This window comes from Meriones unguiculatus, chromosome 20 (assembly GCF_030254825.1).
Source record: "Meriones unguiculatus strain TT.TT164.6M chromosome 20, Bangor_MerUng_6.1, whole genome shotgun sequence".
Taxonomy (NCBI): domain Eukaryota; kingdom Metazoa; phylum Chordata; class Mammalia; order Rodentia; family Muridae; genus Meriones; species Meriones unguiculatus.
The window spans coordinates 25,059,689-25,075,080 of NC_083367.1; the positions used below are offsets into that span (position 1 = coordinate 25,059,689).

The following is a 15,392-nucleotide window of genomic DNA, read 5'->3' on the forward strand; positions in this document are numbered from 1 at the left end:
GGAAGAAGCAGAGACCATCAGAACTGCGTAGAAGAGATTTGGACCACCCAGCCGCCCCGAAGAGCCAGCCTCCAGCCTCTTTCCCAAGCGCTTCAGATCCCCAGCCTTCGTGAGCTGTCGCCCACGCGGGGGTGGGCTTTGGAGACCCCGCCGTTGCTGAGTCATTTCTGCTCCTGCAAGTAGCCCCAGTGAAACTCATGGGTTCGCCAAGTTGGACTTTGCAGGTACCCGTACTTAGTCTCTTGCCGGTTCTCTTTCTGGAGTGAGTAGATATTTGGTCACATGTCCCCAGAAATGTGCCACATAATACTGACGGTTTGGAGGATTTAGGAATGGTGGGAGAAGGAGGTGGGCTTGAATAGGGGATAGCCTATTCAGAAGCCCCAGAAGACATGGGGGGGGATGGGCTAATTCTCCATCCTGACTCTACTAGTGTTTATCAGACCTACACATATAACAGAAACATAAGTGCTTTTTTTTATTTAAAATCATTTATTTTTATATTAATCACAGGTTATTTACTTTGTATCACAGCCGTAGCCCCTTCCCTCATTCCCTCCCAATCCCACCCTCCCTCCCTCATCTCCTCCCTGCCCCTTTCCAAGTCCACTAATAGGGGAGGACCTCATCCCCTTCCATCTGACCCTAGCTTATCAAGTCTCTTCAGGACTGGCTGCAATGTCTTCTTCTGTGGCCTAGCAAGGCTGCTCCTCCCTCGGGGAGGTGGGGGTCGAAAGGCTTGCCGTTGAGTTCATATCATCCACCATGACCAAGTAGGCTTCATCCCAGGCATGTAAGGGTGGTTCAATATACGGAAATCCATCAATGTCATCCACCATATAAACAAACTGAAGTAGAAAATACACATGGTCATCTCCTTAGATGCTGAAAAAGCATTTAACACCCATTCATGTTTAAAGTCTTGGAGAGATCAGGGATACAAGGCACCTACCTAAACATAGTAAAGGCAATATACAGCAAGTCTATAGCCAACATCAAACTCAATGGAGAGAAATTTAAATCAATCCCACTGAAATCAGGGACAAGGCAAGGCTGCCCACTCTCTCCATATCTCTTCAACATAGTACTTGAAGTCCTAGCTAAAGCAATAAGACAACTAAAGGAGATCAAAGGGATACAGATCGGAAAGAAGTCATAAGTGCTTTTTAAATAAATTCTAAAGGAAACCTATGAATCCTCTTTCCTCCTTCCTTCACGCAATTCCTATCCTCTAGGATAGAGGTGGCTTCTATCACACTTACAATTTCACAACATTTGATCTCGTGACTCCTGTGTCTGCAAACCTCTCTTAGGCGGTAAGTTGAAGGTCACAGTACCGTCATCTCCAAAACCACCACACATAGCACGTGCGAGTTGAAAAAAGGCTGGTGAACGTGTTCATTTTAATAGACACAGGCATGAATAAGTGAGTAATTTTATGTGACTGGCTGGAGGACTTTGATATTTCTACACAGAACATTTTGGGGAATGAAAAATATTTACCTTTTAGTAACAGGAACCACCAGGTTTATGTCTTCAAGCAGAACAATTCCAAGACTGGCCAGCAAGGGGCGAACAACTCCTTAGTACAGACTGTTCACTTGTTGTTTTTTTTGTTGTTGTTGTTGTTGTTTTCCTGAGGCTAACATTCACGCAGCTCCGATGTGATAACATAGGGATGATTTTTTTTTTTTACTGGTCTTGTAATTTTTCTTTTTGTTTCATATTAGTAACAGTCTTTCATGTTTCCCATCTGTTCCCAGGATTTACCATCCATCACGTCAATCTCCAACTCCCATTACGTTCTTTTTTAAGTGCTAGTTTGTAAAACAAAACATGAAATTCTGATTTTAACTAATTTGAAGCAAAGCACATTTCAGTAGCCTTAAGTATATTTCTATTGTTTGGCAAAAGATAGAAAGCTTTCATCTTAGGTGGGCCAAGATAGTACACACCTTTAACCCCAGCAGAGGCAGGTGGATCTCTATGAATTCGAGGCCAACCTGGTCTATAGAGCAAATTCCAGGACACAGAGAAACCCTGTCTCAAAAAACCAAACCAAAACAAAACTTTCACAACCGTTCGTCCCCCTGCCTTTCCCTAACTGCAGATAACGGCCGTGCTACTGTCTGTGTCTAGGAATGTGTCTTATTCATATCTCTCTGGGTGGGAACACCCAAGTTGTTTCCTCCCTTGGCTGTGGTTCGTCCTGCTGCTGTCCACACAGGAATGTGGAACCAGCTCGGGTGCAGAAATGGCTTGTGTCTCTTTAAGGAACAACCATCTACATGTAAAGAGTCAGAAGTAGGTCTCTTCGTTGTCATATCTATGGCAAGCGCTTCTGCAAACACTGCCACTACCCTGGGAAATGCTCGGTATCCACCTGAAAGATGTGTCTGGCAGAATCTGGATGTGATGGGCAAGACTCTGCCTGCCGATGCTGCCTGCTGAATTTTGAGGGCACAAATGTCCTAGAGCTAAGGTCCTCATCCCTGAGGAGACTATAGCTCCATTCACACAATTCAAGGGGTAGAGGCCAGAATAAGTTTAAATGGTTTTATAAGGAAAAGGCCCACACAAGAATGACTTAAACCCTCCCACCCCCATCTCACTGGAGAAACAGCACCAAGAGATGCTGATATACAGGAAAGATTCTGAGTGAGAGGCAGCCAGATGCTGTTCCTGTCCGCACCCCTCAGAATTCAGACTTTTCCTACCAAGCTTCTGACATAAGAAGAAGAGTATTCAAAGAGCATGAAGGGCAGTAGGTGCATCATGTGGGGAGGGGTAGAGGGAGGAATGAGAAGAGAGAAAATGATGTGATTATATTATCATTTTAAAAAATAAAAAATAAATTTAAAAAGGAAACAGGCTGTGTATTGTCACTTTTCTCCCTCTGTCTTCTGACAGGTTTGGGATACAAATTGTTTGTCTTATCTCGTTAAGGCTGCACAACCAACAGCAACGCATTTGGCTTTCACATGACAACTTCCAATCCCCAGAATCCCGAGGACAGTCTGCTCAGCCAGGTAACTCTTCTGTACTCTTCCCTGGAGTCGCTCCCTCAGCGAGGGGCATCGAGCATCTCCACAAGAATCACATAGTCTGAAGTGGTCTTTCCCCTGTGACAGGTGTTGGTGACAGCTGTCAGTGTGGCCCCTCTCTTCACACCATCTTTCCTTACCTGACAACCTAGACTGCACTTTCTCGTGTGACCACAGTGGAGATGGAGGGGGGCCATGTCTCACACTGTTCCTTACACACATTCATCATGCAGCAGGATTAACTCCTCAGGATGAGCTTGCGGAACAGGAACAGTGCCTATAAAGGTACTCAACCTGTGGGTCAAACGACCCGCCCAGGGGGTCGCATACCAGATATTTACATTAAGATTCATAACAGTAGCAAAATCGCAGTTATGAAGTAGCAACAAAAATAATTTTATGGTTGGGGGGGTCACCACAACACGAGGTATTAAAGGGCTGTAACAGTAGGAAGGTTGAGTAGGAAGAGAGGGAAACTGAGGAGGAGTGAGAGGGACAGAGAGGAACAGAAGAGCCCAGAGGCAAAGAGAAGGTGGGGGGAGTATTCTGTTTTCTCACTCGCCAAAATAGAAGTGTCACCACCGCCATGTAGAAAGCTTCCATCTTCCATTTCTATGCTGGGCAACTTTCCACTGCATAAGCGGAGACAAGTGGCAGATTGTCAGAGGTTGTCCCATTGTATGAGCACTCTGGACTTCCTCTAATGGGCCAGTGTTTAGAGTACGCTGTATCACTGTATTTTTCTAAAATTGTACAATGCTTTCCTCAAAAACGAAGAACTGAAATTTGTGTTATAATATATGAACTCTTCTTTGGTTTGTGATCAAACAAATGATCAGTTCACCCTCATGTACACTACAGCAGTTTGGACAATCCCCAGGATACGACAAAGAGCCCCCACCTTCACTGGGATGGCTGAAACTTTGCATCTAGTCTCATGTGCAAAGCACAGAAAAACATTGTTTCGTGTGTGAGTTCACAAAGAGTGAAAATATTTTTCTGTTTGTTAAATTCTGCGTCTGTTTCCTATCGATGTTATAGTGCACAGCATCGCTAACTTTCAGTTGAGAGTTAAAACCTTTCTTGGTTCATGGTGCACTAATGATTTTCTGCTCTTGGGACACTGAGAATACATTCATTTTAAGGTATCTTCTCTGGGATCTGAGGAGATGACTCAGTGGGTAAACGCACTTGCTCACAAAAACGTGAGGTCCTGAGTTCAAATCCCTAATACCTAGGTAAGCCAGGCACTTTCTTTTAATCCACACACTGGGAAAGAAAGATGGGAGGTTCCCAAAACATGGTGGCTGTCAGCCTAGCTCCAAGTCCTGCGAGAGAGTCTTTCTTAAAGGACTGACTGGAACAGCTTACTCCTCTGTCCTCCACGTATGCATTCTGCCACACAATTTTTACAAACATACCACACACACACACACACACACACACACACACCACAAACTAAAGTAAAATAAAACAAAATAAATCTACTTAAAAAGCACTCTTCTGGTTTGGTCAGAGACCTTGATGCGTGAACTTGAACATGATAAATGTGATTTTTAAACAGACTTCATGACATCCTGTTTACATGTATGAACTGGCCATAACATAGGCTGAAGTTTTTCACAGGGGTTAGAATTAGTGTTCCGATTACAGACTTACACGGGAGCCATTTAGCACAAAAGTTTGAAACAAAAGAGGCAGCGAGCAGGGGGTGATGAGAATTATCATGAGCATCATGGAGACTCATTTTCAGGGATGCCTTTGGGACCTCAGGATTAGTGAAGCGCTGTGTGTGTGGCCATTAATGTCCCATTTGCACTGTCAGCCTTTCATGGGACACCGGAATGGTAGGATGATTGTGGGGCACATGCCACTATTTAGTCCTCTGAATCTGAGCCTAGCTTCACCCCACTGCCTCGGACCCCACGGACAGGGAGTGGTAGGAAACTAACCCCCTCCCTGGGAAGATGCCTGGGAGCTGACGGGAAGCAGCTTGCCCCAGATGCTGTCTGGTTGCTGCCAGTCCTTTGCCTCTTTCCAGAAGGTCTGGTGTGAATTGGTGGTGTGATAACCCAGGCACTTGCACGCTTTCACACATGGCCACCTTTGCCTAGCGAGCGCTTCTATGGAAGGACACTGCTGGCTCCTTAGAGTGCTTTGTGCCTTTGTGCTTTAGACAGCAAGGCCCAGCAAAAGCTTTCATTCATAGGGCAACAGACTTTCTACAGGGTGGGCTCAGGGGAACGCTGGCAAAAGACCGTTGAAAGGCAAGTTTACTTTTACTAAAAAACAGCAACAACAATAACAACGCCAAAAAGAAAACTGTCTTATGCACGGTACAATATCTTTAAGTAAACTTCTTTTGAAAGTAACCCATTAAAGCTGGCATGGCGGAGCCTTCTTGTAATCTCAGCACCTGAGAGGTACAAGGAGAAGCATGAGTTCCTACAGAGGTAGTGACAGGCAACTGGGCTACATGAGACCTTGTCTCGGAAAAAAAAAAAATCTAGAACTAAATAAATATAAAAACTAAAAGTCCCATTGAAAACACCGTGTATTTTTTGGGCAATTGTCCCCTAGCCCTCCTGCCCTGCCTTTGCTCTCATGTAGGTGTGTGGTAGGACTGGCCGACTGCTTTTTGCTCACCCAGGTATGTTTTGAAGGCACGCAGATGTGTGTCTGTACTAGAAATGGATATAAAGCTTATTTCTGCTCTCAATAACACATGACTTTGGCAACATGACAATAAGCATCTGAAAAATAATCTATATCAATATGAATATATGCTAATAACACAGGGGAGAACTATCTTGCACTACCAAATTGCAGTCCCTGTAAAACAGCACACTTGCAGAACATGAATCTTAGCAGCTACAGTTCTGGGAACCAGTTCAAAGGCTACAGTCTCAAAAAGCTCAGTAAGGACCCAGGTTGGAAAATGTCTGGCACATTTCTTGGGCCATCCGTGTTGTCTCATGAAGTTTGCCATCATGGTGTTCTCTTTAGGAAAAGATCATGCCAGGTCCCTGTAGCCCCTGTAGGAGGTAACGACCCTTTGCACAGGCTCATGCTTGAACACGTGGCCTCAACTGGTGCTGCTGTTTGCAAAGGTCATAGAACCTACAGGAGATGGCTCTTCAGTTGGAGAAAACACGGTAGCAGAGAGGGGAAGCCGGGAGGGGCGGTGGGGAGGGGAAGCGGGGAGCAGGCTTTGAGGTTCTGTAGCCTGACCTCAGTTCCTGCATTCTCTCTGCTTCTTACTGAAGGTGGAAGGCAGGTATTCTGGCCCTGCTGCCAAGGGCTGCTCACCATAATGAACTGTATTCCCTTGTAACCGAAAGCCACAATGAATCCACTCCGCCTTAAGTTGCTTGATGAGCTATTTTATTGCTACAGAGTATAGAGTAGTAACTGAGCAATACTGAAACCACTGTATTTCCCCGGGGGGTTGTAGACACTGCCTTCAGCAAGCACGTGCTTGGTGTTGTGTATAGGGTCTGGGTGCAACTTCTTGGTGCAGAGTGCCGTCTGTCTACACTGTGCACAGGCTACGGGGCTGAACTGCCTTATACGCCTGCAGCTAGCTATCAAGTACCAGTAGCCTTGGAGTGTGCGTTGATGCTATTTCACACCTTGAGGGGTCAGACAGACTTTGTACTGCAACAGCAGTTCTCAGCCTTCCCAACACTGCGGCCCTCCAATTCACTTTGCGGTGACCCCCAGCCATAACATTACTTCTATTGCTAGTTCATAGCTGTGATGTTTCTACTATTATGATGGTAAAGTAATCATGTGAGGTTCAGGATATCTGATATGCAACTCGCAAAGGGGTTGTGACCCACAGTTTGAGATTTGGTGAAAGGTTAATGTTCACAAGTGAGGGACAGGAATTCCATCTGTCCTTCCCTCTACCCCAACTTACCCTGAATGCCTCTCACTCTGGTATGAGATATGAATAGCTTTAGAACTCACTGCTAGCCCTGTTCTGGTTAAACATTAGCAGATCCCTGTGTTAAAGTGGGCTGTTGAAGGGCTGGAGCCCATGATGGCTCAGAGGTTAAGAGCACACGGTAAACCTCGTGATGGTTCACAACCATCTATAATGAAATCTGGTGCCCTCTTCTGGAGTGCAGGTGTACATACAACCACAACATTGTATACATAATATATACATACATAGTATATACTTAAAAAAATAAAAACAGCAGGCTGTTGAAAACAGTAGCCAAGCCTTAGGCTGACCTGCAGGGAGCTTCTGGTATTGGCAGCACTGTTTCTGTTTGAAACTTAATCTGCCTGTCTTCAAACCAATGACAATGTCCAGGTACAGAGCAGCAATAAGGACCCAAGAGTAGAAGGACCACCCAAAAAATTTTAAAACTGAAAACTTGGCCAATGAAAAACATTCATTAGAAGAAATTTTGCCTCATTTAAAAACTTTCCATTTTCCCATGTTGAACTTCCAGTTCTGAGGCCCTTTTGCCATGCACAACATACTGTCACATTTCTTTTTCCCCATCTCAGATAGCATTTTTATACATAGCCCAGGCTGAGCCCTCTGCTTCAGCCCACCCAGTGCTGAGAACATAAGAGTGTGCCTCCATGCCCAGTTCCATCAATATTTTTATAGTGAAAAATATCTCGTCATTCTAAGATAAAATTCTTGAGCTATCATTAACAATCCTTTCTTCTTGTACAATACTGTTCGGTATCTTCACTATGAAGCCTGAAGTGAATTCTGCCTCTGAATTCTGCCTGTTTATTTTACGTGTCTGAGTGTTTTTGCTTGCATACAAACATGCGCGTGGTGCCTGCAGAGAGCAGAAGAGGATTCGGGATCCCCAGCAACTGGAGTCAGACATCTGTGAGCCTCAGTGTGGGTGCTGGGAAGTGAACCCAGGTTCTCTGGAAGAACAGTCAGTGCTCTTAACTGCTGAGCCACCTCTCCAGAGGCTGAATTCTGAACTTTTGATAGATAACAGAATTGGAATTTTAAGTCAAAGCATGGATTCTTATTATAAACTTGAAATCATCCCCTGAACTGATAATTTTTGCATAAGCACAAAGGAAAATTAAAACAGCATTGAGGAGGAGCAGTGAAGTGGGCATCAGCTGCATCTTAAACCTGTGGGATAAGAAGTCTCCTCACAAGACAGGAAGGAGCAGAGGCTACTACACAAAGCAACAGAAGCAAAGCTAAGCCTTGTTTTTATGTCCCCTTCTGTGGTATTCACATTGATTCTTCCATTTCTAGCAAATGTAAACAGGCTTCATGAACTTACGGTTTCCTCTAATAGATACAGTGTCCATTAGTGAACATCCTTTCTCCCTTCAAGCATTACTTAGAGTGGATAAATGCAAACCTTTCACACTGAAGATGTCTACAGCTGCTCCAGTGGATGACTTTTCCTCCAGTTTCAGACTATCCTACACACTAGGATGACAGAGAGGACCCAGGTGACAGGCTGGCAGTGTTTACGAACCTGAGGTGAACTTTACTTCTTTTTCTCCTCCAACAAGGCAGCTGAAGTCTAATGTCAACAACATTTGGACTCAGTATCATTTTCTGTGAGGAGCTCCACCCCTCCTCCACCCCACCCTCCACACACAGCGACACAGGAAAGCCGCCAAGGCTCAGCATATTAAAGTTTTATTAAAAAATCCACTTTCGTGGTGTAGGCACACCTATATCCTGTAGAAGAAAAAAAATTTTTTTTTGCTTTTACAATATTTAGACTGAACAAAAACAGTCCCAAAGGTCCCTTCTTTGTTGCCATGATAAAATTTAATTTAGTGCTCACAGATGCATTTACCATCACCCCTTCCTGTTACAAGCTTCTACATGAAGGGTAGCCAGTTTGATTGTTTCAAAGTTCAAATGCCAATTCCTCTGGTAGATAAGCACATACCAACAGGACAAAAGTTACTGTGGCTAATAACAGAAAAGAAGTCAAGGGGGACAAAACTTCTCTGGGAGAGGCAGTCATCTGTCCTGTCTCATCAAATCCCCACGCCTTCCTCCACCGTGTCCAGTCAACCAGCCCCTGCAGGCCTCTGACCCACTTACTCTACGGACTCTGAGCCTTCATCTTCTATGCTCCCATCTGCTTCTCTGGTTCTTGAAAACATGGAGAAATTCTGCCCAGTTCTTTCTCAGCAATGAAGGAACTGACTACACAGGGCGTTTTCTTTGGAATTTACTTTTACTTAAGAAGTACTGACCCAAGACACAGAAGTCAAATTCAGGATTTAAAAGAGAGTTCATTTTGTACAATAGCCTTTACCAGAAAAAATGTAGTATGGATATATATATATATATATATCCATACTACATTTTTATATATAGTGTGTGTGTGTGTGTGTGTGTGTGTGTGTGTATGTGTGTGTTTGTAAAACCAAGAAAAGAAGCATCCAGCATCTCTTTCACGGTTTCACTGAGAGTTCCTCAGTTCCTACTCCTTAGGGACCACCCACACTTTTGTTGCTGTCTGTCTCCTCAAGACTTTATAGGAATTGTTACCTGTTCCTCTTTGCAACTTTGGTGTCTAGCTCAGAGAGTGGCTACCAATCCACTTAAGAAAGCCCCACTAGGAAGATTCAGGCCAAGTAGGGGCTGCGTAACTATAAGTGTCTTAAAAATATAAGAAATCTACGAGAGGCTTCTACTAAAGTAGACAAAGCCTTTAGATTGTGAATAAAACAAACCCAGGAGAACTGAATGGAGAGGCATACCTCAGCACTCAAGAATAAGGTTGGACTGTGTTCCAAGTTTCCCCTTGAGCTCACCTATCTCAGACTTGATGATGAGGAAGCAACATGGACACGCCAGAATACGGGAGGGGAGAAGAAAATGGCCTGATCTCCCCATCCATCCAAAGGACCAAAAAAGGGCAAAATGGGACACAAACAAAATCTATTCTGCTCTAATGAAACACCAGCAAAGGCGTGGGGAACCAAGACTTTTACCTTGGGCAAGCTGTAAAGCAGTGCCCAGCTCCCCAGCTCCTCTGCCATAGCAGAGAAAGCTATGTGGAAATTGAGAACTCCATCCCCATCCAGTGGTAATGAAATTTTCTCCAGGATGCCAGCATTACTGGAGATCAGACAGGAGTAGCAAGCGGTGCTCTTCACATCCTGCATTGGAGGCATCAACAAGGAACTACAAGCTCAAGGCCCACCCTGCTGACCCACTCTCATCCCAGTGTCAATGAAGGTGGAGGGGGGTACATCACCTCCGAGACACAGCCTGTAATAGGGAGGCAGAGCCCCCAATATTCCTACCGGGATGACCCCAGAGAAGATTTACACAAGATGCAGACTCTTAAAACCCAATGCCTAAAGTATCTAGGTTTTAACTAAAAACCATTCACCAGAAGCAGAAAAATATGTTAAGGAAAAAAAAAAAAAAACACTATCTTTAGATGCAAACACTGACATGAGGGATCCTGGGATTATCCAGTGAGGACTGTACAACTAAGAATGCTTCAATGAGCAATTGCAAACGCACATGAAGCAAACAAGAAAGTTGATACTCAAGGGAAGTAATAAAAATTCTCAGCAAATAGAGGATATAAAGAAAAAAGAAATGACATTTTAGAAGTAAAACAATAGCTTACGCATAAAACCAATGGGAAGGCTCAACAGCAGAATAGATAGATAAAATGCAAAATAAAAACAAACAGAACATTAGAATGATGGATAATACTAAACCCGAACATGGAAAGAACAGACTGAAAAATACACACACTGGAGACTATAGGCTAAAATAAAACAACACTTTCTAAGTTATTAAGTAAATTTTTCTTGCAAGTTTTATTATCCGAACATCTGTATGGATAACACAGAAAATGATTATCCCATGAAGGATGTATGAAAATCTTTGGTAGACTAATAGTATATCAAAAATGGACCCAGGAAACTTGAATTTTAACATGGCCTTTGGAGGTTCACAGGTTGGAACAAGGGCACACTCAATGCAGAAGAGAAGCTGCCATCATTCAGTCATTCGTCATGTGCACAGCGAAGATGTTCAATGATGGCTGACAACGCATTCTCTTCCGATCTACACAGCTTCAAACTGAAGAGCTAAGCCCGGCAAAGCCCTTCTCCCACTGGCAGGTTCCATTTGCAGAGAAAACGCTCTTCTCAATGAAAAAAAAGAAAAGTCATTTTGCAAGTGCCAATGAGTTCTCTGGGGTTTCACCCAAATAAAGCCCAATTTTAATGACCCGAGAGAACCATTTTCAGGACTGTTTTTCAGTCTTAGTTTATTTGTAGTGAGGAGCGTAATGGTAAGGGTGTGTGTATGAGTGTGTGTGTGTGTATGTGTGTAAAACTGTAGAGAACAAGTTTTATGATAGCTAGCTGTATTCACATTAAAAATTTTCCATCAAAGTCCAACTTGTGAGCCACTAAATCTGAAGAGATCCAATCTCAATATATTTCAAATGCACAAGACTGATGATTTGACTTTTGGAGGAGGAGACAGAAAAGAAATAGAAATGGGACCTCATGAGAAAATTTAATGAAAATTGAAACTCCAAGTAAAAATTAGTCCAGAACCACTTTCTGTTTTCTACCATCCTTTACTTAGTTTTCTACCATCCTTCACTTAGTTTTACCGCCCACCATTCAACATTAGGTCTGCAGACCATGTTCACTGCCTCTTCTCCCTTAAGAAAGACCCACGAGCTCTTCTGGGTGTGAAGTGTTCTAATAACGCATCTAATTCTTACACAGGACAGGAGGGCCTGCCAATGCGCTGAGTCGCCCCGCAGCCCAGAGACGTTGGCATCACACAGGATTCCCAGTTTTAACTCCATTTGAAAGTTCCCGAACAATGCAAAAGTGTAGAAGACTGTATAAAATATAAGATTCTCTCAAAAAGATTTATGGTGCGTTTTTTTTCTTTAATAAAAAAAAATCAGTCTTCTTGGCTATAGATTGGCAAATATGTTTTCAATCTTAGCAGGTCTGACACTGACTCCTGTCGCTCCTGGTAGAAGCTGAGGCCAGTGATGAGCTCGACGTCTGTGACCCTCGCTCTGTGCAACGCCAGCAACTCTTCAATCCATGAAGATTCCCTCTTCCCGTGCTGGGAGGATGGAAGAGGAAGAAAAGTCAGGAGAGTCAGTCCGCTCTCTTGTAAGGTCCCCCTCCTCCTAGTTTATTTACTTAGGACATTGCAGGGTGTGAAGTGACAGGACCCATTTCAGGCACAGGCCACACTTTTAAGTAGCATATTTTCCCAATACATACAACAAGCATGTCTGCTGAATTAGATGTCTCAAATTTGAGGGAAAGAAAGCAAACTGAGGACAGGTGGTTACACATTGCACAGGTGCAAAAATAATTGTTTTTGGAAGGTTAAAAACTACCAGAAAATGGGAATTGTATAGTATGATAGAAAAGAAATGGGAAAAAAAATGGATTCAAGTTCTGACTGTATGAATGTCCTATTGGAAAACCACTTAAAACATGTATTTGCACTCCTTTATCATACTGTTCTAGGAGGGTTATCTCTCTCTCTCTCTCTCTCTCTCTATCTATCTATCTATCTATTTTAATTGAGATTAATTTTTAAATTTTATAAGAATGGGTATTTTGCATGCATGTACCAGGACAGACAAGGTGTCAGATCTCCTGGAACTGGACTTACATATGATTGCCAGCAGCCATGTAGGTGCTAAGAATCCAGCTCAGGAGCCCTAGGAAAACAGCCAGTGCTCTTAACCACTGAGCCATCTCTCCTGCCCCTGTGCTGGGGTGACTTTAAAGATCAAGTGTAAAGATGTGAGCAACTCTATTACATAAACTATAGTTACCGTAAGAATGTGTTATCTTTATGGCCACATGGAAATGGGGCTGGAGAATACATAAAAGGTGATCTCATTTCTGAAGAGAGGAAAGACTTAGATAGTATGAGATCAGAAAAGAGCCAAAGGCAGATGTTCTGTACAGTGGAAATAAAAATCAGAGTTAAATCAGATAACATGGATAGAAGTGATACATCCATATGCCACGAGCATTTCTGAAAATGGTCATGGGAAAGGCCATATATCAGAAAGGCCTATGGGGCCAGTAGCTGGCTCAGTAGGTAAAGTCCCTTGCTGCCAAACCTGGCTGCATGAGTTTAATCCCCAGAGCAAACTTTGGGAAAGGAAAGAACCAATTCCTGAAAGTTGTTCTCTGAGACCCATGTGGCATTTACACACACACATTATTAAAAAAAAAAATGTAATTGTTTTAAAAGCCCCATTCTTGGGACCTTGTTAGTTGAAAATGATATCAGACTTTTCCCACACAGAGCAGAGCAGCCACCTCCCATTTCCCACCAAGCTTCTATTTCGTACAGCCTGATGCTCCCTTCATGCCTGGCCACAACCCTTACTCTGGCCTTGCGGGGAGCAGCTGAATCGACAAACTCCTCATCAGAAGGGAGTTTCCATTTGTTTTAACATTCATGGGACTGAGTAAAAAAAAGTGCACGGAGACCATGTTTCTTCTACTGCAACTAATCTTTGGTCACTCCTTCAGAGGCAAAGCAGAGGATCAATAACTATGTGTGGGTTTCCTTAAACAGCCCTCTTTCTGGCTCATTCCAATATTTAGCATCTTCTAAGCATGCTGCCGTTAAAGAACTGAATACAACGTTTCCATCAACGAAGGAGGGCATTCCTTTAGGAACGGCAGAGTAGAAGAGGGGTGCCATCATTTTGATAAAGAATAAGTTTAGGGCTGCCTTTTTTTATTTTGGCAGGTTGGTGCAGAATTCCAACGTGAAATCTCAAAAGTAGGAACCATTTTTAGTTCACGTGGGCCAAAGCCATGTGCTAATAAGCATGGCAGGCATGAGAGAGGAACGGGCCTGGTCCCTTATGGCGCCACTGACTCACAGCACAGTGTCCAACCACTGAACCTCCTTACTTACTGCGGTCACTGTGCTGACTGCTTCAGCTGTCTGCTCCAGAATGTATTTAATAGTCTTTATTACATCATTCCTGTGGGCTTTTAAGACATACTGGGCAACCGATGTATCTAATCACAGTGTAATATCTCAGGGAAAAAAAGTGATGAAGAACATAAACAATTGTTCAAAAAAAATGACCCACTAGAATGACAAATACTATATAAGAAAGATTTTCATAATAAAGTTACATGTAGAAACTTATTTAAAATGCTGCCTTACAACTTTAACACTAATCTATTAAAGTGGAGTAAGAAGTCTACTGTTGGCATCCAAAAAAAATTCCTAAGAAAAATCAATCTGGACTTTAGCAACTAATCCATCTATACAAGAAGTTTCCGACCTGGTTTTCAATGTTTTTAAAGACAAGGTGGTCTTCTACAAAGGTGTGTCATTTTCAACGATCAACTTAAGGGCCACAGAGATGGACCCTGAGTGGGCAAAGGCATTTTTCAGCAAGCCTGGCAGCCTAAGTTCAATCCCTGAATCCCACATGGTGGAAAAATAGAATCAGCTCCTCACACACATCCTGGGCCTCCAGCTGCTTGATGACCCAAGGCATGTGTGCCCACAGATTCCCTCTCTCCCTTTCCTGATAACTAATATAACTAATACAATAATGTTACAGTGAAATACAAGGACTACAGGTGACACCATCATGTGATTCTAAAGCCTACGCACACGTAGGAGTCCTGTTTCTTCCAGAGTGTGAGGAAAGGGAAGGCGCACACGCTTTACAGGTGAGCATGTGAGGGAGGTGAGGAAGCCACTCACCGGACAGCTCTCGAGGTTGTCAGGCCTGTGAGGCAGTATGAAGGCTGAAGACTCTAATTCTGTGCAATCTAGGGGAATCTGAGATGGGCTTTTGCAGCTAGTGAGTACAATGAAGAAGTGGGTCGGAATCAGGATCTCCTGACTGCGGATGACTCTTCTGTTTCTGTAAAAAATAGGCGATAGGCACACTTTCATTAAGAAATATCTGTCTTTTAATAAGCACTTCAGTAGGACCTGGCTTTTAATGAAAATATATCTAAAATTCAAATTCAGTTAGGTAAGCATGTTATAAAACATTGAGCGGCCACAATGCCTCAATATTCCCACAGATTGATGCTAATAATTAGAATATTCAGTTAACTCTTTTATATTGAGATTTTATTTTTTCCATTTCTACCTAAAGGATATTCAAACTACATATAAACATAGATATTGTCTGAATATTTATATGTAGTATATGAATCATATATATATGTATATTTGAATACTTACAATCAATATAATAATTCTATATTAGTATTGATGGTCCTTTGCCTGCCAAACATAGAGAACGGACCAAGGTCTCTGCTTCCAGGCCCTTTAGAGAGGACATAGCATGAACACTTGGA

At 43.0% G+C, this 15,392-nt stretch overlaps 1 protein-coding gene and 1 long non-coding RNA gene across 12 annotated transcripts in view; both read right to left on the reverse strand.

The window, feature by feature from the left end:
* Positions 1-579: 579 nt before the first annotated feature.
* Positions 580-8,523, reverse strand: LOC132649537 (uncharacterized). Of its 10 annotated transcripts, none has more exons than XR_009588032.1 (5): positions 8,408-8,505; positions 3,603-3,676; positions 3,185-3,321; positions 1,504-1,817; positions 580-848 (listed from the first exon to the last, which is right to left on the reverse strand). It is a non-coding gene; the product is annotated as an uncharacterized LOC132649537 (long non-coding RNA). The 10 variants fall into 10 exon arrangements; XR_009588028.1 differs by having other exon boundaries at positions 3,185-3,338; XR_009588030.1 differs by having other exon boundaries at positions 8,327-8,473.
* Positions 8,524-10,821: 2,298 nt separating this feature from the next.
* The window catches only part of Enpp1 (ectonucleotide pyrophosphatase/phosphodiesterase 1), a 61,624-nt gene continuing 57,053 nt past the window's right edge, over positions 10,822-15,392 (reverse strand). For both annotated transcript variants that reach the window (XM_060373472.1, XM_060373471.1), the window contains exons 24-25: positions 14,785-14,947; positions 10,822-12,138 (exon numbers count right to left, since the gene is read on the reverse strand). In XM_060373472.1, coding sequence (XP_060229455.1) covers positions 11,968-12,138; positions 14,785-14,947 — 334 coding nt within the window. In that variant the 3' untranslated portion in view covers positions 10,822-11,967. The remainder of the gene's footprint in view (positions 12,139-14,784; positions 14,948-15,392) is intronic.